The sequence below is a fragment of the Octodon degus genome, unplaced genomic scaffold (genome assembly GCF_000260255.1).
Source record: "Octodon degus isolate 3935 unplaced genomic scaffold, OctDeg1.0 scaffold00076, whole genome shotgun sequence".
NCBI lineage: Eukaryota > Metazoa > Chordata > Mammalia > Rodentia > Octodontidae > Octodon > Octodon degus.
In genome coordinates, this window is record NW_004524652.1 from 1,409,295 (window position 1) to 1,431,205 (window position 21,911).

The 21,911-nt window shown below is 59.8% G+C and overlaps 1 protein-coding gene across 4 annotated transcripts in view; it reads left to right on the plus strand.

Annotated features, from left to right (window-relative positions):
* The window catches only part of Stx2 (syntaxin 2), a 28,683-nt gene that overhangs the window by 6,178 nt on the left and 594 nt on the right, over positions 1–21,911 (plus strand). For 2 of the 4 annotated variants that reach the window (XM_023720629.1, XM_023720628.1), the window contains exons 2-10: positions 2,637–2,711; positions 5,133–5,232; positions 7,781–7,855; positions 9,086–9,159; positions 10,383–10,491; positions 11,121–11,194; positions 11,277–11,414; positions 12,875–12,985; positions 21,003–21,127. In XM_023720629.1, coding sequence (XP_023576397.1) covers positions 2,637–2,711; positions 5,133–5,232; positions 7,781–7,855; positions 9,086–9,159; positions 10,383–10,491; positions 11,121–11,194; positions 11,277–11,414; positions 12,875–12,985; positions 21,003–21,083 — 837 coding nt within the window. In that variant the 3' untranslated portion in view covers positions 21,084–21,127. The remainder of the gene's footprint in view (positions 1–2,636; positions 2,712–5,132; positions 5,233–7,780; positions 7,856–9,085; positions 9,160–10,382; positions 10,492–11,120; positions 11,195–11,276; positions 11,415–12,874; positions 12,986–21,002; positions 21,128–21,911) is intronic. The other 2 variants (XM_023720627.1, XM_004635853.2) reach the window with 1 other exon arrangement.

Consider the following 21,911-nt stretch of genomic DNA (forward strand, 5'->3'; position numbering starts at 1 on the left):
TTTTTTTTTTTTTTTTTTCTATTTTGCGACAGGGTCTCACCATGCAGCTCACTATGGCCTTGAAGTCACTGTGTTGCCTAGGCTGCACATGACGACCTCACGATGATTCTCCTGCCTCAGCCTCCTGAGTGCTGCACTTACAGGCTTGCACCACCACACCCAGCTTGTCCTTTTCTAAGGAGGTTTGTTTTGGTTTTTTATTTGTTTATTGGTGGAACCGGGGATTGAACTCAGACCCTTGCACTTCCTAGGGAAGTGCTTATTCCACTGAGCCATCTCCCCGGCCCCATTGTTTTGTTTTTTTTAAAGGAGAATTCTTTTGATCTTTAACAGAAATGCTCTTTCATCTAGCAGGCACTAGGGGCTGAGTCAGGGCTTGCGTGGGGCAAATGCTGCCCAAGGGCTGTTCCCCCGGCTGGCACCGAATGTGGCCCTCACTGTGATGCTGGAGACAGTGGAGGCCCTGCCATGGTGTGGCTGTCGCGTGAGTGCTGCCACGCCTCAGTGCGTGGGGATGAGACGGCAGGAAGCAGCTGGCGTTGTGCCAGCAACTGCACCCTGGGTCTGTGTCCTGATGTCCGGTCTTGACAGTTCTGGGCGAAGGAGGACAGAGAAGGGAAGGCTGGGAAGACCCGAGTGGGCCGCAGAGGGTGCGGCCCGGTCGTGAGGCTGCTGGCTGTAGGACTCTGGGTGAGGGCTCTCTTGGCAAGTGGGGGGTTTGTAGGTGACAGTGGTGTGTGACCAAGTCCCGCCGCCCAGGGAGGCCCCGGGCCTCTGCCGCCTGCGCCTGTGGGGTTTGGCAGCACCGCTGCCCTGAACAGATGGGTGACTTTTCACGCCTGCTAGTGGAGTGGCTCAGGCCCGTGGGGTGGGTGTGCCTGCCGACAGCTGTGTGGCACAGCCACGGGGAGGCCCAGGAAGGACAGGTTGGGGTTCTGGGAGCCCCAGGGCTCCTTACAGTGTGGGCTTGGGATTTTCATTGCACGGAGCGGGCAAAGCTGGCACCTGTAAACCCAGAGCGCTGTCAGAGCCCTGAGAGCCAGGTGGCAGGTGGGGTGCGTTCCCTGTCTCGTGCTCCTCGGGTCCAGCCGCCAGCAGGATACAGTGTCGCCTGTGTGCCCACTGAAGGTGTGTGCTAGGGCTGGTGAGATGGCTCAGTGGTCTAAGGCACCTACTTAGAACAAGCTTAGCAAATCACAGGGACCGCGGTTCAATCCCCCAGCACCACATGCCAGCCAGCCCCGCCCCCTGGTGGGCTGAGCTGGCCACACACACAAATAAATAAATAAATAAATAATTGAAGGTGTGTGCTGGTCCTCGGCCCACAGCGGACTTCAGCTTCTGTGGAGCGGGCCCTGCGGGCAAGTGGATGCGTATCCAGGGCTGGACAGCCAAGGTGGGGCTGTGAGAAGGGCTGCCCTCCACCTCACAGCTGCCTGAAGCTGGCCTCTGGATGACCTCTGCCCTCTTGGGAGAGGCCCGCTTGGCAATACCTGGCCTGGTGGTGCCCCCCGCAGTGATGGGACGCAAGGACACAGCGCCCTCCTCCCTCCCTATCTCTGAGGAGCAGCCCGATCCTGTCCCCGGCATGGGTGGGACCATCTTATCTCCCGAGGGTGGCCTGACCACAGAAGCAGGGCACAGATGTGCCGGAGGCGGGAAGAGGCTGCTGGGATTCTTAGGCCAAGTTGTGGGACCTGGCTGCACAGGGGAGGATTTGTCTTGCTTCCTGACGCGTGCAGCAGGGCTACAGGGGTTTCTTAGCTGAACTGGAGTAGGATTCTGTGGCCGCACTTCCCTGGATGGTTGGTGGGTAAGCAGCACGTTGGACCCTCGCCAGGGGGATACCCAAGGTTGGTGGCCCACTGGCTCCTGAGGGTACAGATGTGCTGACTCCCAGAGGCCGGGGACAGCCCTGCCTGGCTGGCCGCGCACGGAGCGCTGTCCCAAGGCCCTAAATGTGCGCACTGTCCTCTTGCCTGGCGCTGTGCACGCAGCTTCTTTCATGCTGGTTTAAGTTTCCTGAAAGTTAGATGCCTTGGCCTGCAGTGTTCAGGCTCCTAGCTCCTGGGCAGGGACCAGCCATTGCCACCGCATGTGGCACCGCATGTGGCCCAGGGCAGCACCTGGGTGTGTGTGCTTGGTGGTTTCTTAAGCTGGTTTCTGATGAGCAGCACCCTCCGGGCTCTTCCTCGTGGCCCAGTTTGCTTTTGTCCTCTGGTGTCACCCTCGTCCACTGGAAGATCACAGTGGCGTTAGACTGTGTGCGTGAGGGGACTGAGGCTGCCCACCAGGGAGAAGCGCGGGGCGCCACTGGTATGCGAGAAAGCTCTTTGAGGGGTGCCGGGAGCTCGAGGAAGTTAGCAGTGGGGTCAGCAGGTTTAGTCTTGCGTGGGAAGTGGTGACGCGCAGCCCCAGCAGCTTCGCTGGCCCAGGGCGCAAGCGCAGGCCTGGAGTCAGGTGGCTGCTTGGGCTTCCCTCCCGCCCCCCGGCTGGGCTGTCCCTTGGCCCTGCGGGTCGCGGTCGCTGCAGTCAGGGTGCGCCCCGCCAGGTCTTACGGCGCCAACTGCTGTGCCTCCCAGCCCACTGTGTGAGCTTCTGAAAATCAGAATGTGACATTTTGTTTTCCATTTTAGTGTAGGAGAGATGATGATGCAGACACGGCTGTCGCTGTTGACAAGGACCATTTCATGGACGACTTCTTCCACCAGGTAGGGGTGTCTCGGGAGGCTGCACCACAGGTGCTCTGCTTTGAACAGGTAGTGAGGTTTTGTAGCAGTGCTGCTGCTGGGTTTGAAATGACACTGAACACATATGGTTGCCACGTGCTGTAGGGCTGCAGGGTGGCCCGTGGGTGGTGCCACCCACGCCCGGCCGCCGTCTGACCATCCAGGCTTGTGCTGTGGTGTTCCGGTGTGCGGCTGCCTTTTAGGACTGTGGGCTGGGTGAGGAAGGCTCTGGGTGTGAGTGCCGTGGGTGCCAGCCCCGAGGCGGGCAGCCTTGGTGGGCGCTGTGGCCTGAGAGGCCGCTGAGGCTGTGGTCTCCCCTGGGAGCCCTGGGCCCAGGCTGGCTGCTGTCACGCTCCCCCGTGCCTGGGCGGGGTGGGCCCCGCAGCTGGGGCTGCTGCCCTGAGGTGCCCCAGCAGCACTGTCTTGTGGGCCAGGGCTCCCGAGGGTGGACTGTGCCACCTTGGGCCTCCCTGCCTCTTGTGGTGCAGAGTCTGGGCTTGGGGCCTCACTCCAGGCAGGTGCAGGGCTCTTCCCTGCGGTGTCCTTGTCATTTCCGTTTCCCGGGGCTGCTCCTTTCCACATGGCTGTAAAGCACACAGCAGCTCTGCAGGCCCGTGCAGCCGCCGTGGGTCTCAGGGTGTCCCGCGCTGTGGGCTTGAGACGCGCGCAGCTGAGTGCTCTGCCGTGGGCAGCTGACGTGGCGGCCTCCTTCCTCCTGCTGAGGCTCCGCTTTTGCTCAGCTGTTGATGTGCAGTTTATTCTGTGAAATGCTGAGTAGAGAAACAAAGATTTGTTCTGATGGACTCAGTTCTAGGGGCTGGCGTTCAGATCTTGAATATTACCCGGATCACTGTGAATAGGGGAGCGTGCTCAAGCCTGAGACAGTGCTCTGGGGAGGGGCGGGGTGAGCTGTTTGTTTGTTTGTCTTTTTGATGCAGGGTTTCACTGTATGGTGCAGGCTGGCCTTGAACTCACTGTGTAACCCAAGCTGGCCTTGAGCTCATGGTGATGCTCCTGCCTCAGTCTCCTGAGTGCTGGGATTACAGGTGTGCACCAGCATGCCCGGTTGGGGTCGCTTTTTGAGACAGAGACCCTTCATCCCTTGGTGCCCCGGAGCCACTTGGGGCTCCTGCTGAGGAGACATCAGCCTTGTGCATGTATGGGGGGTCCCAGGGCCCCCTGCTCACAGCTCTTGAGCCTTCCTGAGGGCCTCGGCAGAGGTGTCCTCAGATGGACACTGACACAGAGCCTGTGCGCAGGCCGAGAGCCTGAGATTGTGGTTACCCTTCACAATGGCAGAGCAGAACCTTGAAGGGCATCAGCTGTGTTATAGTGCCGTGAGTCGACACCCACAGGTTGTGTGTGCTGGCCGGCCTCCAGCACCCCGCTTCCAGCGTGCCCCAGGGCATACCCTAGGGGCTTGGGGTGCTAAGGCGGGGTAAAGAGGGCTGCGTGGTCTGAGCTGTGTTGTGGTCACACTGCAGTGGTGAGGTCTCTTTTCTCTGTGTTCTCTGAGGTCAGGGTGCTGTTCAGATACTTGGATGTGAACCCAGGAGACCGGCGGTGTGGAGACCCCAGACGCTGTGCCTTGTCCTGGCCCCCCGGCCCTCCTGGCCCTCCGGCCATGGCCTCCACGCTGTGTGTATGTTTCCTAGCAGTGGTTCCTTGGTGTCTGGGACCCGCCAGATGATCCAGGGTCACTTCTTGCCTCAGGAGCCCCCTTGTCACCCCGGGGTGACCTCCCCAGGCCTCAGGGTTGGGATAGGGAGCGTCCTGTGATTGTGTTTTAAGCTATGCAAGGGAGGAGGATGGCTGGGCTCTGGCCGGGGGTCTTGTGTCTCTGCTGGGGACACTGAGTGGGTCGGTCCCCCGGTGCCCCAGAGTGTGGCCCGTGCAGGCTCAGTTTTTCTTGCAAAGGAGGCAGTGGCATGCTGTGCGTCAGGGCTTGCTGGGCCCGTGCTCAATACCCCAGTGCTGACTGAAGGTGCCGTGCGTCCAGCCGGGTCGGTGCGTAGAGAGCAGAGGGTTCTGTGGCAGATGCTGGCTAGCTCAGGCCACAGAGAGGCCAAGGCGGAGAATGTGCGGTGTCGGCCATGCCAGCTGCTCTTGGCCCTCGAGTGGCAGCATGACGTGTCCCTGGGCTGCAGGGTGCGTCTCGCTGGCACTATCCCTGGGGAGTCTCGGGCCTGGCGGGGTCACCTGTGCGTCCCGGGAGGTTGTGTGGGCTGACCGATGCCTGCCTGGGTGGGAGTGTGGGCGCGCGTGGTGCAGGCTGCGCTCTGTGCAGAGGCTCCCGCTTGGGCTTTCGTCGCTCGCCGCGGGCCTCTGCGACCTTGCACTTGAGGTCGTGAAGAACCACAGCACGTAGAGCTGGCCACACTCTGGTGGTTGCTGTCTCGCCAGGTGGAGGAGATCAGAAGCAGCACCGCCAAGATAGCGCAGTACGTGGAGGATGTGAGGAAGAACCACAGCATCATCCTGTCGGCACCAAACCCCGAAGGAAGTAAGCAGCCGTCGCGGGTGGTCAGTGTGTGTGTGGAGCTCCCCATCCATCCGTGTCTGTGTGCCCGGTTCCCAGTTCTCTGCCGTGGACAGTGCAGGTCTCAGCCCTTGCTTCCCACCACCAGAGTGGGAGCTCACAGACGCGCTGCCCGGGCAGCCCTCCCACCAGGCTCCTGAGCAGCCCCAGTGCACAGCTGCGGCGCGTGTGAGCGTCACGCTGAGCACACGCTGGTGACTGCAGAAGCTGGGGCCTGCGGGGTCTGGCCTGGGGTCCTGTTGTCAGAGAGCTCTGTGCAGTGGGCGGCCACACGAGAGCGGCGTGAGGCTGCTCCAGAGGAGCTGTGGGAGCATCTGAGCGAGCCACACGTGCCACATGTGTGCGCCACATGTGCCGGTGAAGAGTGAGCGCCTGTGCCGGGCAGTGCCTGCGGAGAGCTTTGTGGGCTGTGGAGCCCGGAGCCGGCCAGCCCGCCGGAGCCCACGCACGTTTTCAGGAGCTGGGGAGCACTGTCTCCTTTCTTCCCGGCAGGCGATGTGTCCCTGTTGATGAGAGCAGCCTCTGCGTTTTCTGTTGCCTTGTTGGGAGCAGCCCGCTAATGCTACGTGTGGTCCTCCCCTTCTCCCGAGTGACGCTGCTCGTTTCTCCCTAGATCTGTTGGATTCCTTTCTCTGGGTAGTGAGGTTTCCCTCTCGCTCTTTTGGGGCGTTCTTCCTTGTCTTGCTTTTGCCTTTTGGGGAAAGGCCTCCCTGTGGAGTGTAGGCTGGCCTAGGACTCGCAACAGTCTTCCCGCCTCGCCTCCCCACTGCTGGGTTGAGAGGCGTGCCCACCCAGCCCGGCCGTTCTTCCTGCTCATTCTTGGCTGACCCAGTTCACCGAGCCCAGCCCTGTGCTGGGCGGGCAGAGGCAGAGGTGGGTGCTCACGCTCAGCCTCGGAGGAAGGCGTGAGGCCAAGCCCCTGTGTCTTGTGTGCTGAAGAAACACACACCTGGCCTTCAGGCGCAGAAGGGTGCACCACGCTGCTAACCTGGTGTGCACCTGGCGTGTACCTGGTGTGCACCTGGTGTGCACCTGGTGTGCACCTGGTGTGTAGGAGGATGCCCCTCGCCCGCTCGAGGCCTGCTCTGACGCAGAGCCGTGTCACAGCCGGAGCGCTGGCCTGTGTCCAGGGCCTTCTCTGGCCAGCCCACCCTGGCCCTGCCTTCAGGGGTGTCCTTGTGTCCCTTGAGGGGTGGTGGTCCTGTGGCCCTTGAAGCCCCATGGAGAGGACACCACTGAACCTGTCGAGTGCAGTGTTCAGAAATGTGTTCATCCCCTAGCCGGCATTTTTCGTAATGTCTTCACTCCTAGGAAAATGGAATGGGGTAAAAGACGAGTGTTCTTTCCTCTGAGGAGTCTGTGTCCAGAGCGTTGCTCCGCCTCGCCGGTGCGGCTGCGCCTGCCGCCTGGTGCGCTGCAGGCTGTTAGCGCCTCACGGCAGCCTGCAGACCTGGAGGGCAGCTGCTGCTCCTGGCTGAGGCGCGGAGCAGGAAGAGGGTCTAGCTGCCCCGCCGCTGCTCTCTGCCTGGGGTGCCTAGGAGAAGGTGCCTGGGACAGGGCTGGCCCCCCCCCCCCCGCCCGCCCAAAGAAACAAGTGGCCCTGCTTGGGCCATGGCACAGGAGGGCCAGGGGCCGCGAGCATCCGGCCTCCTGCAGGGCCCTGTGCTCTGCCCACAGCAGGCTTTGCACGTGGTTTCTGTGCTTGCTGGGGGTGACACTTGCTGAGGTCCTGGGGTTGGTGTTCCCTGTGTTGGTCCTGGAAGCTGCGAGGCACGCTGGCTGCAGATGGGCCTCCCCAGTACTGCCTTGCCCTACGGAGTGGTTCAGCCGCCTCCTGTACCTTCCGGCCTCTGGGCTCCAGGGCGTCCTCCAGCCCTGGCCCGGGTTCTAGGAGACACTGAGACCTCCAGGGAGCTGCTTACCCGGCAGCACTGGGTAGGCCTCGCGTGTGGCTCCTCCCTAGTGCCCCTGGCCACAGCTCCGCTTGGCTGCCCCATTCTTTGCTCAGAAGCTGCAGAGCCTCCATGTGCAGCGGGTGTAGCTGCCCCGCGGGCCCTGATCCCCCTGGGCAGCCCAGGGCTCCATTTCATCTCCTGTGGCCGTGAGGCTCCCTGTGCTCCGAGGTCAGACTGCTGGGCCCTGGAGGACACTGTGCGGTTGCTCCTCAGTGACTGTGGGTGACCTTTCCCTGGATAGTGGCCCAGACCTTGAGCAGCTCTAGCGCTGAGAGAGCAGCACAGATGTCGGGGGGCCTGGCCGCTTGGGGCACGCGCGGTGGGCCCTGCCTCAGGGACAGGCACGACGGGGCTTGGTGCTGTCTCGCTGAGCACCGCTGTGAGCTGACGATGGGCAGAGCCGCGTGCGGCCGGGGCCCTGCAGGGCTGTGGGCAGCCCCAAGGCCTGCCGTGGGCGCCTGGGCGGCCGTGGAGACCGCCCTCCTGCTGATGCTGGCGGGCGGGCCGTGCTAAGGCCGAGCGCTGTGGCTCAGATGCCTCATTTTGAATTTTTAAAGAAATCAAAGAAGAACTCGAAGACCTGAACAAAGAAATCAAGAAAACTGCTAACAAAATTCGGGCCAAGCTCAAGTGTAAGTTTAAAGTTTGATTATCCAGGGTGGGAATATGGGTAGTTATGACTTCTTTCTTTTTCGTATTTTATTCTCTTGCATTTTCAAAAGTTGTGGCCATCTTAGAGCAGGCTGTCTGTGTGTTTGGAAGGGCTACTGCGTATCCAACAAGGGGAGGCATTGCTTGTTGGCTTCCTGGCTTTCAAGTCACTTTGCATAACTCTCGTTTGTATTATTTCAGCATTAGGTAATCGGATCCGTAGTTAAGTTTGTTCACTTCTGGTTTTCTCCTTCCTTCCTTCCCTTCTTTCTTCCTTCTCTCTTTGCCTCCCTCCCTCCCATTTTTTGAGACAGGATCTACCTGTGTAGCTTTCACCTCACTATGTAGCTCAGGCTGCCTCCAATTTTGGGGATCCTCATGCTAGCTTTGTGAGCGCTAGGATTACGGGCATGTGCCTCCTTGTCTAGGTTTTTTTAATTTCAGAAATCACTATATTTACTTATGTTTGCAGTGGGGTCTCGTGCTGTTGCCTAGGCCGGCTTTTGGCTTGAGAGAGCCTCCTGTCTCAGCTCTTAAACGCTGGGACTGCAGGTGTGCTCCACTGTGTATGGTGAGAGGTTGCTTTTGCTGTCATTTAGAACTGCTTTACAGGCCTGGGGAGATAGCTCAGTGATCTAAGCACCTGCCTGGGAAGCCCAAGGACCTGAGTTCGATCCCTGGTACCACATGCCTTGCCGGCCCCGGAACTGTGGTGTACCATGCCAGCCACTGAGACCAGGCGTGGTGGTGCACACCTGTAATCCCAGTGCTGGGGAGGCTGAGACAGGAGGATCACTATGGGACAAGCTGAGTAGTGAGGCCCTGTACCAATTAAACAAAAAAGATTTGAAAAACAATCTTAAAACAAAACGCAAGTGCCTTATGGCCGTGTGAGGTGCTGTGCCATTCTCGAGTCACGGCGGTCGGGGAGGACGGAGGGAAGGGGTCTGCCTTCTCCCTAGCCTGTCCCCACTTCACGTCCCTGTGCTCTCCATGGCCTCTACCTCAGCAGTCCGTGAGTGAGCATGCGTGTGTGCGCATGTTGGTCACAGTAGAGACAGCTCCCTGCAGCGTGCCCTGGGGACCATGTCCAGAGGTGCCTGGCTCGTGTCCGAGGAGGTGCGCTTTGAAGATAGCGAAGAGAGCAGGGTGAGGCCTGCCGGGCACACTCACGCTCTGCCCGGAGCTCACTCTGTCCTGTTTCCTTCCAGCCATCGAGCAGAGCTTCAGTCAGGATGACAGCGGGAGCTGGACCTCCGTGGACCTTCGCATCCGCAGGACCCAGGTCTGGCTCTGAGCCTCTGTCAGCAGAAGTGACGCGGGGAGCGGGGCTCGCCTTCCTTCCGACCTGGCGTGGCTACCTGTGTGGCTGGTGCATGCTCTGAATGCCCCCCCCCCAGCGGAGTCCTGGGTCCTGTCTGTGCCGGGTGCAGAGTGCGGGGTGGTAGAGAGGCGCTCAGGGCCTGCGTCACAGAGGTCGCTGTGAGCTGAAAGCTGGCGAGCCAGGGCTTCTGCGGCGTGCGGGTGTGGGCTGCCAGGCACCGCCGTGGGAACCATGCGGAGGTTCCTCGGAAACCTGACAGTAGGCCTTCCGCTCCAGCCATCTGCTCCTCTTCCCGGCCTCTTCCCGAGAGGTTAGGGAGGTCGTAGGCCTGGCCTCCCACACCTTGGTGACAGCAGTACAGCCCCTTCCAGTTAGATGTGGGAAGCGGCCTCTGCCTGGTCAGCGGGTGGGGAGATGCGGAGGCAAGATGGGCGAGAGCGGCGGGTACTACCCAGCCAGGAAAAGGGCAGATTCGGGGCATTTGGAGGGAAACGGTGTGCACTGGGACCATGATAACTCCAGGCAAATAAGTCAGACACAAAATGTCACATGGTTTCTCTTATTTAAGAAACCCAATGTGTAAGTAATTTAAAGAACAAAATGAAAGACAACATGAGGGCCGGGAGACGGCTCGGTAGAATAAGCGCTTCCCTGGCAAGCACAAGGACCTGGGTTTAATCCTCGGTTTCGCAAAAAAAAAAAAGACATCATGAAATAGGGAGACATATCTGTGAGAGGGACCTGGAGTTGGAGGGGAGCTGGGGAGGGGTGTGGGTGCCGGGTCCCCACAGCGTCACGCAGCGCAAACGAGGGCTGACAACGGACAGGAAAGCACCAGCATGCGTGCCTGGCTTGGGCACGCTTGGGCACTCCAGTGCACACACGCACGGGTTGGCTGGCCGCAGCGGCCGCGCCCTGCACCTCCTGTCTCCAGGGCGTCCAGGGCTGGGTGCAGACCCTGACCCTGTGCGTACGCTGCCTCTCACGGGCACACTCTGCCCCGGGCCATGATGACCCTGCCTGCGACCCTCCTGCTGCCAGGGCAGGCCCCCCGTGGCATGCTTCGCACAGCTTCTGCCCCCACGAGTCCTGCTCTTCCTGCTGGGGTGCCTGGACGCCAGCATGCCACACACTGAGGTCAGGGAGCAGCGCCTGTCCTCAGATCCCGCTCTGCCCACCTGCAGCATTCCGTGCTGTCCCGGAAGTTCGTGGAGGTCATGACAGAGTACAACGAGGCGCAGACTCTGTTTCGGGAGCGGAGCAAAGGGCGGATACAGCGCCAGCTTGAGATCAGTAAGTCCGGGGTGCGGTGGGGAGCGTTGTCCTCCTTCCTCAGCGCTGACGTCACCAGCTGTCGCCAGCATTTACACATGGGACTTCTCCTGGCTTCCTTGTCTGGGAACCAAGCAAACCTAGTATTTGTTTACAACACCCAAGAATTCTTTGTTGCCTGTTGGATTTTTGGGGCAGGGTTTGGTCTTGGATCCACTATGTAGCCCAGGCTGGCCTTGAACTCACAGCGGTCCTCCTGCCTCAGCCTCCTGAGTGCTAGGGTTACAGGCCTATGTCACTGTGCGAGGCCTCAGAAGTTCCAGGTGAGGGGCTTTAAGTTACTTTCCAACTTCCAGCACTTGCAGCAGTTCAGAGGGATTGGAAAAGCTTCCCATGACCGTGTGTGCCAGTCCCTCCATCTGGGCACCTGGCCTGGTGACGGTGTGTCCTGTGGCATGGTCGGCGTCCCCTTCACCCCTCAGCCGACACCTGTGCAAGCCTGTGGGAGCTGCCGTGCGTGATGGCTGCTGCTCGTCTGCTGGGTGCTGGGCCCTGTGCTCCCCTCACACCTACCCCGGCAGCCAGGGCCAGTGGGGACTGTGGTGGCTGGCCAGGCATCCCTGGCTCCCATGAGTGTGTGTTGTCCGCAGCTGGAAGGAACACCACAGACGCGGAGCTGGAGGAGATGCTGGAAAGCGGGAAGCCGTCCATTTTCATCTCGGACGTGAGTAGTCCACCCCCTCGCCCATCCTGGCACCTCTGCGCTGCCTGCCCACCCTCACGGGTCCCTCCTGTATCTCTCAAAGATCATCTCGGACTCTCACATCACCAGACAAGCGCTCAACGAGATCGAGTCGCGCCACAAGGACATCCTGAAGCTGGAGACCAGCATCCGGGAGCTGCACGAGATGTTCATGGACATGGCCATGTTTGTGGAGACGCAGGTGAGCTGGGCGCTGCAGCGGCGGGGCCTCCTGTTACTGAGCCGGGGTTGTTCACAGCCACGGACGCCCTGGCTCTGCCTTCTTGGGGAGCTTTCAGTGGAATGCACTGGAAGGTTAGGCAGTGGCAGGAGACAGGAGCATCACACGGTGCACTGCACGTGTGAGCCTGAGCGTAGACACGTGGCAGGAGCCCAGCCGTGGAGCATAGTGTTCCCAGAGGAAGGGTGCCCAGCGCAGGTCAGGACCGTGGCCCACGGGAGCGCGGTGCTCTGGGCAGTGTAAGCTTCCTCCGGGAGCAGCAGCAGCAGCCGCTGTCGCTGGACAAGGGCTGAGACTTCAGGCTGCCAGAGCTGCAGCTGCCCCCTCTGTGCTGTGCGCTCTGCCCTGTCCCCGCTGCCTAGTGCACAGGCTGGGTGAGCAGGACTCAGCCGTCCTGGGCTGGAGTCCATCCCGCTGATGTCTGTGGCCAGAAGCACCAGCTGGTGCCATCCCCTCATGGTGTGGAGCCCCCCAGGTTTCCTGAGGGTGGCACTGACCTCCCACACTGGCCTGGGTGCTGCCGGCCAGGGCTCGCCCCAAGGAGGACACAGCTGACGGAAGTGCCGCCGGAACCCCATGCAGAGCTTGGGGCTGCCCTAGCCAGGGACTCTGTGCCTGGGCATGCAGGTGGCCAGATACACTGCTGCTCCAGGCATGTGCAGGGCGGGCCTGGGGCAGTCGGGCGGGCCTGGGGCGGTCGGGCGGGCCTGGGGCGGTCGGGCGGGCCTGGGGCAGTCGTGGCTTACCTCTGGGAGGCAGCGGGGAGCCAGTCACACAGGTAGAGCCCTGCTGTCTGTTCACGTCAAGGGTGTCGTGGCGGTAGCCTGGCACCCCCTCTGGGGCCTCTGAGAAGTCTGCCTGTGCAGACGGGCTTGGTTGGGCCAACCTCCATGCCTGTCAGTCACCTGTCCGTCCTTCTTTACTGCCTTCCTCTTTGCTGCCACAGACCTTGTCTCCCAGTGGACAGGACCCAGGTAAAGTGCCACGCGCTGCTCCGTGGGTCCGCAGAGGCCCGCCGCCTCGCCCCTGCTCCTCCGTGGGCAGCAGATAGCAGCTGCACTGGGGTTACTGCCGCCCAAAGCGTAGTAGTGGTTTGCTCAGTACAAGAGCTGCCATCCTTTGCATGGAATGTTTTGCGTGGTCGTGAAACATTTGCGAACCCAGCGCTGGCTGCCCCCGTCCCCGGCGCTTGCCGGGTGGCGCCGCGGTAGAGTGTGTCTCCAGCCGCCGTCCTCCGTGTCCTGTTCCGGCGCAGCTTCCGTCTCCATTGTGTGGTGTTGGCACGTTGACCTTGGTCTCACCGTTCACCTCGCTGCTCCGTCTCCATGACACGCACATCCTGTCTGCATAGAGACCGTCCCGTGGTTGGTGGGGACCCGTCCTGCGAGGCAGCCTCTCAGGGTGGCCCTTCTTGCTTTTAGGGTGAGATGATCAACAACATAGAGAAAAACGTCATGAACGCCACGGAGTATGTGGAGCACGCCAAGGAGGAGACTAAGAAAGCCGTCAGATACCAGAGCAAGGCCAGGAGGGTGAGTGGCGCGGACCGCAGCATGCTTTCTCTCCCTGTGGGTGCCAGTCCTTAGACACCAGTGAGCCCCTGCGGGAAGCCTAGCCGGAAGTAGATGTCCCTTCAATAAATGCTCTGCCTCAAAGCTGAAGCAGTTCTTTTTGCTCACCATTTTGGAAGTTTGAGGCAGCTAGGTGAGTTCTTGTGTGTTCTCAGTCATGGGAGCCGCACCTCTTGCATTGTTTCTGGGTCATTTGGTTGGGGAAGGCATGAGCCGTGGCCTCTGACGCCTCCTAGAAGTCACTGGTCCCAAGTTTGGTGTTGTGTGCGCGTCTGCTGCTCCCTGCCCTGGAGGGCAGGAGCGTCCCTGAGCTGGACCTGCCGCCTACACGGTGCCACCTGCTGCCTTTGCCCAGGTGGCTCTGTGGCTCCTGGGGTGGTCAAGCCTTGCGTCCAGGCCTGGACCAACCTGTAGAGCTTCTCTGCCAACTCCGGCTGGGCTATGGCGCCTCTGACCCTGGTGCTAGGGGCACGGTACCATTTCTACCTGAGGCGTACCACACATGAACCGAATGCTCTCCTGAGAAGACCACGGAACTGCACAGCCACGTTCCCACCTGGCAAGAGAATGGTGAGTGACTTCCGAGATCTCTGAAAGACTCGCTGTAAGCTGGAGGTGGTAGTGTTTGCTGTGAGCCCTGCACACAGGAGGCTGAGGCAGGAGGATGGCAAGTCTGAGCCCAGCCTGGACAACTTAACAACTTAATGAGAACACATTTCAAACCAGAGAGTGAGTGAGGACTGGAACTGCGGATATATCAGGGCGAAGGCCCTGGGTTCAACTGCCAGGGCCAGAAAACTGGAGGGAAACCAGAGAAAGACAGAGGCACCCATCCCAGGTACCAGTCTCTGCTTGGAGGGCATGTCACCTTCCTGTCAGGGCCACTTCTGGTGCTGAGCGCAGAGCCTGTTGCCCAGGGTCAGCGAGGTGGAGAGCCAGCTGTGCATGTAGGTGTGCGGCGGAGGCGGTGCACGTGGCCTGCCGTGCCTGTGTGTGTCTGACCTGCGCACACTGTGTGCTGACAGCTGGCCCTCCATGTGGTCACCCTTCCAGGCAGTAAGGTCACCCTTCCACTTCCTTGCACTGGGACACACCAGTGTGTTGGTTTCCAGAGAGCAGGACACACTGACGGCCTGGCTGTGGGCCGGGCCCTCCTGCCTCTCGGTGAAGAGCCTGGTCCCCCTCCTGCTCTGCTGTACGCCCCGCCCTGCTCCGGCCCTCCTGGGATCCCAGGTCCGCCCTGGGAGCTGCTGGCCCTGGAAGCTGGGCAGTGTCCAAGCATGGACTCCTCTGGTGGGTAGCTGGGCAGGATGGGAATGCTGGCCCGAAGTAGATGAAAATAGAGGCAGGAGGAGTCTGTCGTGGCCGCCGAGCGGAGCACAGGAGAGAAGGCTGTGGAGGGAGCGTGTCCGGTGCCCAGGACCCTGGTGCAGGCTATTTACCCGAGGGAAGATGGCAACTGCGCACCAGCCGCTGTGTCACCAGGAAAGACTCTGCCATCCACTGGGAGAGGACACAGAACAAGGGACATCTTGGTGGCCAGGCTGTCGGTGACACTGAAAACGAGCAAGTGTGAGAGGGCACCGGTGGACCTTGGGCCTTGAGAAGCTGGAGACAGGCGCAACCCTGATTAGGGACCAGGGACTGAATGCCCAGAAGACCGCAGCTGGGTCAGGTGCAGCTGGGGCTTCTCAGCCTGAGCCAAGGGGAGAGGTGCCCAGACCAGCCCTGCCACAGCCCTCCTAAGCACCGAGAGTGCACACCCTCGGGACACCCGCCTGCAACCACTGTCCATGCGTGGAGCCTCCCACACACCTGCAGGGGCTGCAGAACCAGGCGTGGCCCAGGGCAGTGGAGGGGGCGTCCCAGCCTGAGATTCCACAGCACAACCTCAGGAAGGAGAATGAATCCAGGGGATGCTGAGGCAGGTGGGGAGCGGGGCTCCGGGAGGCCCGCAGGAGCATGGTGGCGCTGGGTTCTGGCACCAGAGGCCTCTGCGCAGTGTCACTCCATTACTTGGGCCTCTCTGGGAGCTACACACTGTGAGGTGAGCAGGCGAACCGTGGGCCCAGTGAGGGGAGCCGGAGCAGGGAGAGCTGGGCCAGCACCCGCCCAGGGCCCAGGACAGGGCCTCACCTGCCTGCAGGTTGCTGCAGTGCACGTGCTCAGTGCTGAGCAGGTCTGTCAGGAAGCTTCGTGGCCTGTGCCACGCGGGCTGTCCCGTCTCTCTCCTCTTGGTTCCTGCATGTTTCTTACCCCCTTCTGCATGCATCTAGGCAGATTTGCACAGAGAAGTGTCTGCATGTGCAGAGGAGGGTGGGAGGCAAGCAGCGGCCCACACAGTGCCGCCCCAGACGGCCTCCATGGCCCTCTGCCTGGCAGACTGTCTCCCAGCCACTCTGCTCTGGCCGCAGGAGAAACTCCGGGGTGGCTGTGGTCTCCCTCGCTGCTGGTTCTCTTCCTCCTACTCTGATTGACTTGACCCTTTCCCTCTTCCTTTCCCCTCCTGTCTTCCCCATGAGGAACAGTGTGTGCATTTTTCTGTGTGAGTCACTGAGGTGCAGGGGAGCTCTGGGGACGGGATGGGCAGGGTGGGTGTGCCGTGGGCTCTGTGGGCCAGAGGCAACACCACGAAAGAGGTCACCAAAGGCCGCCAGAGCCAAGATGGCAGCACTGTGAAGCTCACACTGATAGGGGAGCCCCCACCCAGCAGCAGCCTCCTCGCTCTGATCAGCCCTCTACGCTCGGCGCATACCCCCACGACCCCCCCCCCCACGTGTGTCAGTGGACATGTGGAGAGGAAGGCAAGGCGCTGCCTCCAGAAGCCTCCCCGCCCCCAGAGCTGGTCCAGTGGGCACCAGTCAGGAGGAAGAAAAGCCGCATGGCTAAATTACACAAAGAGATATGGAAGCAGCAGGACTCAAATTCAAAACACCAGAAACATAAGTAAACCAAAAAGCAGATCACCCTGGTGTTCTATGAGCTCAGAGCTGGTGTAACTAAACAGATGATGGGCCTAAAAGCATCAGTGAACTCAGTGGAGACGTAAACACCAAGCGGGTGGGGCTGGGGAGATAGCTCAGTAGAATAAGCGCTGCCTGGCAAGCGCAGGGTCTTGAGTTTAATCCCTGGTACTGAAAAAATCAAAAAACCCCACCAAGCTGGATGAGCTAAGCAAAACAGTTAAGGCCCGGTTAACCCTTTTATTTTATTTTATTTTATTTTATTTTTTTTTTGCGGAACTGGGGATTGAACTCAGGCCTTTGCGCTTGCCAGGGAAGCACTTATTCCACTGAGCCATCTCCCGGCCCCTTGGTTAACCCTTCTAGCAAAGACTCCATGAGAAGGTACTGGGCAGAGTCCAAGATGTAGAAACTGTATCGAGGGCCTGGCAGCAGGGCGAGGCAGTCAGAGCAGTGGAGGGCACTGCGGGTGGCCACGAGCTCCGAGACACCCAGACCCAAGTGCATCGTGGGAGAGGGACCTACAGCTGCGGGTATGCAAAGGAGACGAACCTCAGACCCTCTGCAAGTAGGAGCTGGAAGAAACGTGAGTGGCCAGGAAGTCTGTGGAAGTGCGAAAAATGGCCCATCTGGGGCAGGAATTGAGTGTGCAGGCAAGCAAGGGCCGAGAGCCCCAGTTCGCCACAGCTTGGGGAGCCCCTCAGGCCTCCTCAGTCAGAATCCTCATGACAATGCGGGAGAGGTGAAAAGCTGTGAAGAAAAAGCAAATCACTTAGAGAACGAAGCTGTTACAAGCACTGAGGGCGTCTCAGCTCAGACCCCAGAGGCCGCGAGAACTACCCGGGAGGGAAGTTCTTCAAGCTCCAAAGAAACGCAGTGTGTCCCACAAACCACCCTCGAGAATCGGTGGAGAGCTGAGGCCTTCCGTGCAGAGCGCACCTTCAGAAACTCGTGACAGCCAGACAGGCCTTACAGAGAAGGGGCAATGTGGCCTGGTGCACGCCGGCAATCCCAGCACACGGGAGGCTGACTCAGGAGGAGGTGCAGGTTCGAGACCAGCCTGAGCCACAAAGTGAGCTCAGGGCCAGTCTGAGCTGCATAGTGAGATCCTGTCTCAAAATGACTAAATAAATGAACAAATTAAGGGTCTTCCCAGCTCCTGCCCTCGGTTCTTGCCATGTCTTCAGGGTTAATAAAAGCTCTTTCTCTTAAAAAAAAGGAAAAGAAAGCTGAAGGCTTTGCCCTCACTGCACTAGGCCGTAAAATTTGCTTAAGAAAAATACAAAAGCATGCCCGCCCACTTACCCTCGACAGAGATGCCAAGCTCTTTTACTGGGAGAAGGACAGCCTGTTTAGTAAACGGTCCCAGAAAAGCTGGTTTTGTGTGTGCCGAAGGCTGGAGCTAGGCCCGTGCTTTCCACCCTGCGCTAGTCTTTGTTGATCACAAAGAGTCAACAGCCAGATCTCTGCTCACCAAAAAGCTTTAACTCAGCGAGAGAAATCACCAACATAGTGAAGAGACAACTCTTAAGACGCGAACATGTGCCCTTCTGACGCAGGGCTACTGTTGAGCATGTGTGAAGAACTCAAAGGGCACCTCCTGAATCCAAAAATGGGCATCTAGGGGCCGGGGAGATGGCTCAGTAGGATAAGCGCTTGACTGGCAAACACTGGATCTGAGTTCAGTCCCCGGTTCTGCAAAAAAAAAAAAACCCAAAAAACCAAAAATGGGCATCTGGGGTGACTACATCTCAGATGAAGAAACAGAAATGGCAAATAAATAAGATATGAAAAAAAGTTTGCTATTGCTGGGCATTCGAGAGGTGCCCATTGAAACAGTGCTGAGATTCCACTGCATCCCGGAAGGGGTGACCATCGAGACATGGAGCAGCACCAAATGCTGGTGGCGCTGCGGGGGAAGGGAAGCCCTCGCCACCATCGATGGGGGTGTAGGCTGGCGCAGCCGCCGTGGACATGGGTGGGGTGTAGGCCAGCACAACTGCCGTGGACATGGGTGGGGTGTAGGCCGGCACAGCCACGTGGACATGGGTGTGGAAGCTCTCCACTGTTGCTTGGGGTGTAGGCTGGTGCAGCTGCTGTGGAAATGATGTGGAGACTCCTCAGAAAACGAAAACTAGTATGATCCAGCTGTGCCTCTTACTGGGATCGTGCTAAAAGAATTGAAAACCTCGTACCATGCTGGCACGCACACCCATGCGCAAGTAGGAGGCAGATCTTGGAAAGAGTCCCGGTGCCCGTGGGGGAGGTGCGCAAAGAAGACTTGCTTTTCTTTGGAGCACTTCTCTGCCATAAAGAAGGACACGCCTGAGGTGTTTCTAGGTAAGTGGATGCACTTTGAGACTGTACTCAAGTGAAGTAAATTGGACGCATGCACATAAATGCCACAAAGTCTCTCAGCGGGAGAAACCAGAAGTGTAAAGAAGGACCAAAGGCTAATAGATGCTGGGAAACAGGAAGAAAGTGTGCAAGTGCGGAGGGGACACAACAGGGCAGAGCAAGGGGTGCAGCAAGGGAAAGTGAGAAGGGAGGGAAGAAGGGAAACACGCAACAGAGCTTTCGTGAGTGGGAGGGGAGAGGGCTGCAGGGAGGGGAGGAGACAGGGAGAAGAGTCGCACTGTGTACAGGCCCTTAGGGTGTAGGTGGTCACTATGTATGTCGAAAATGCACATAAAACCTGAAAAAAACATACAGAAGTGCAGTGGAACTAGAGATCGAGTAGGAGCAACCACAGAAGTCACGTCAATGTGGAGATCAAACACAGCAGCATGTGACCAGCGTGTCACTTGAAGTCGAGCAGTTCCGAGACTCAGGTGCCAGGCTGTGTTGCGTTCCGGAGCCGCGGGGAGGGGGCACGGGGAAGTCGCCTCTTAAGTGGGAGGCGGTGTGTGGGCGGGGCTGTGTCAGAACAGAGCCATCCCGGCTAGAAAGACCGAGTGGATCAAAGCCCAGACATTACAACAGGCATTGGAGGGTGATGCAGTAGGCGGCACTCTTGAAGGCACAGACAGAGGCGGACTCCTGCACGGCCCGGCTGCGTGAGAAGTGACGGAGCAGCAGCAGGGCTGCGTCACGGGCTGTCCACACCGGCCTGCGCAGCGCTCGGCAGGTGGCTGCAAGCCTCTGGTCCTTGTAGTGAGTAAATTTGATAAGATTGTTCTTGTATTTTCTGTTATGATACAAAAATAATGAAAAAAATACAGGTTTTGGTCATCCTGTATTTAAATAATTTGTACGGCTAAGTGATTACAAAGCTTCTACACGACAACAGCAGACTGAAGGGGCGACCTGCAGAACGGAAACAGCTTGCAAACAGTCCCTCAGACTAGGGACTAGTATCTAGGATTTTCAAAGAATTAACGAAAACTGGACCTCCTGCTGGTGTGGTGTGGTGCACGCCTGTGATCCCAGCCCTCGGGAGGCTGAGGCAGGAGGGCCGCTGCACGTTCAGGCCAGCCTGCGCGACAGAGGGAGCTCTAGGTCAGCTGCGTCTCCACAGTGAAACCTTGTCTCAGACAGCAGCAGCAGCACGTAGAGCTCCCAGGATTAAAGGCCTTATCAAAGATGGGCGGCTGGACAGGACAGACACCGCTCAGATGTAGTACCAATAGCCAGTCCATGCAAGAAAAGTGCTCAGCCCCAGCGGCCATTAGCGAAACGCAAATGACAACACGGAGAGTCCATCCGAGATGGTTTGCGTCTAGATGTCCCCTGCCAGCCCTCATGTGGCCAGAGGTGGGGCTCTGCGGGGCAGCTGGGTCTAGTGTGTGTGACACTGCCATGGAAGGTGTGCTGCTGGGGTGAATTACGGGGAGGTGCTCCGTTGGGGTGCCTCACCCTGGGCGAGGGCGCTGCCCGCCTGAAGGGCGAGTTGCGTGGACGGAGCGTGAGGGACAGGAAGGACTGCTGTGACCCTTGCTGCTTGCTGCCTCCTGCCCGCCGCGCCCCCCCCCCGCCCTGGACTGTCCCTCCCTGTGATGCCCCTCTGCCCCCCCAGACTGTCCCTCCCTGTGATGCCCCTCTGCCATGCCAGCCTGCCTTGGAGCCAGCCAACTGTGAACTGAAATCTCTGTGAACTGTGAGCTAAATAAACCTTTCCACGTTTCATTTGGGGTCTTGGGTATTTTGTTTTGGCAATGAGAAGAGTAAGATGCCCGCTCCCGAAGAATGCCTACCACCAAGAAACCAAATAGTAAATCAAGGTGAGGCTGCAGAGAGGACAAATCCTCTATACTGGCGGCAGGAATGCCAACCGTGTGCCCCCTGTGGAGATCCCTGTGGGGACTCAGAAACCTCCAGCTAGAAATGCCATCGACCCAGTCACTCCCCTTCAGGTGTCTTTCTGAGAGTTCCAGCCACCCACCCACACCCAAGTTTGTAGCAGCACCGCTCAGTGGCCTGTGTGCCCACCCACATATAAAAATCCATTTCTGTAAGGTACAAGTTTGTGTCAACGGTAGAGGGCAGGCACCTAGAGACCCTAACTAGTGAGGTAAATCAGACCCACAGGCTCAGCTTTCTCTTGTGTAGGGGAGAAAGCCTAAGTGGAAACAATTGCTGAGCAAATAAAGATTAGATCACAGGAAGGGGGACTCTTGCCGAGGAGGAGGGGCCGCATAGGATTCGCGAGGTGCGTGCCACCTCCGCAGGCGCATTGGGTGCGGGCTGGCGCCTGACTCCGTCTTCATGCTGAGTAGGAGTTACGGGGCCTCTGCCTTCCCAGTGCAGCGTCCTGCGCCCGCCTTGTGCACCAGGAACTTTGAGGGCCAAGGCAGAGGCCCAGGGAAAGGCAGGGGTGGCTCCGCGCCGCCCGCCCGGGTCCAGCCGCCTGTCCCCCAGCCTTCCGGCTCAGACCCCAGCCACTCCTGACACTCGAGGTGAGCCCGGGCTCAGCGGCTGCCCTGCGGCCTGGGTTGGAGGCGGAGAGGCTGTGTGTGACTTGTTTCTGGTCGTGGATGTCTCTCACGAGGTATAATCAACTCGCTTTTCTTTGACAGAAAAAGTGGATAATTGTGGCCGTGTCGGTGGTGCTGGTGGCTGTGCTGGCTCTGATCATCGGCTTGTCGGTTGGCAAATGAGGGTGTGGATGGCGCTGGATGCTTGCCTGTCTGCCAGGGTGGCAGTAAGTAGCTAACCGACTAACTTCCTAGCTAGCTTTCGCAGTTGGCCGCTCATGTTTTCCTGGCTTCAATATTCTTAAAAATCATAAAAGCCCGTCTGCTGAGCGCTGCGTCTGCTCTCTGCCGCGCCTGCCCCCGCGGGGCACAGCAGCCTGCCGAGCTAACTCTGCCCCGCTGCAGCTGGCGCCGCACGCCGTCGCTTCTAGAACTGTCGCAGCAGCTGCAGCTGCTCCGCACGATGCGCCGGCGCGTGGAGGGCGCAGAGCCCGTGGAGGCCCAGCGGGAAGCAGAGCCCTGCTCTGCTCAGTCTCCGCTGTGAGGAGCGCCAGCACCGATCGCATGCGGCTCACACCCCGCCTCCAGAGCTGTCCCCGTGAGCCCCTCCCCGGTGGGGGCGCCCCGTGATAGAGCCGCGCTCGCTCGCTCGCTCGTGCAGCAAGGCGGGGCGGGCTGCGGGCTGGGCTCCTGGCCGCCGCCGACCACGGCAGCCGCCGCGCAGGCCTTCCACTGCCCCCCTCAGCCTCCGCAGCTGCTGGGATCACAGGCAGGGTTCTTGCTGCACGAGGGCGCCGTGTCGCGCTCCGAGCAGACGTCCTTGGTGGTTTCTCACCACGCAGGCCGAAAGCCCGCCCGCTCCGCGGCAGCGGGCTCCCCTGGTGGCCGCGGCTGCGGTCGGTCGGCAGGACGCGCGCTGCGTTTTGTGAGCTCCCGGGCCAGCCTGCGGGAGCCCGTGACCTGGAGCCGGGTCCTCGGCTCTGCGGGGCCGCCGCGCGGAGGCCGCGTGGC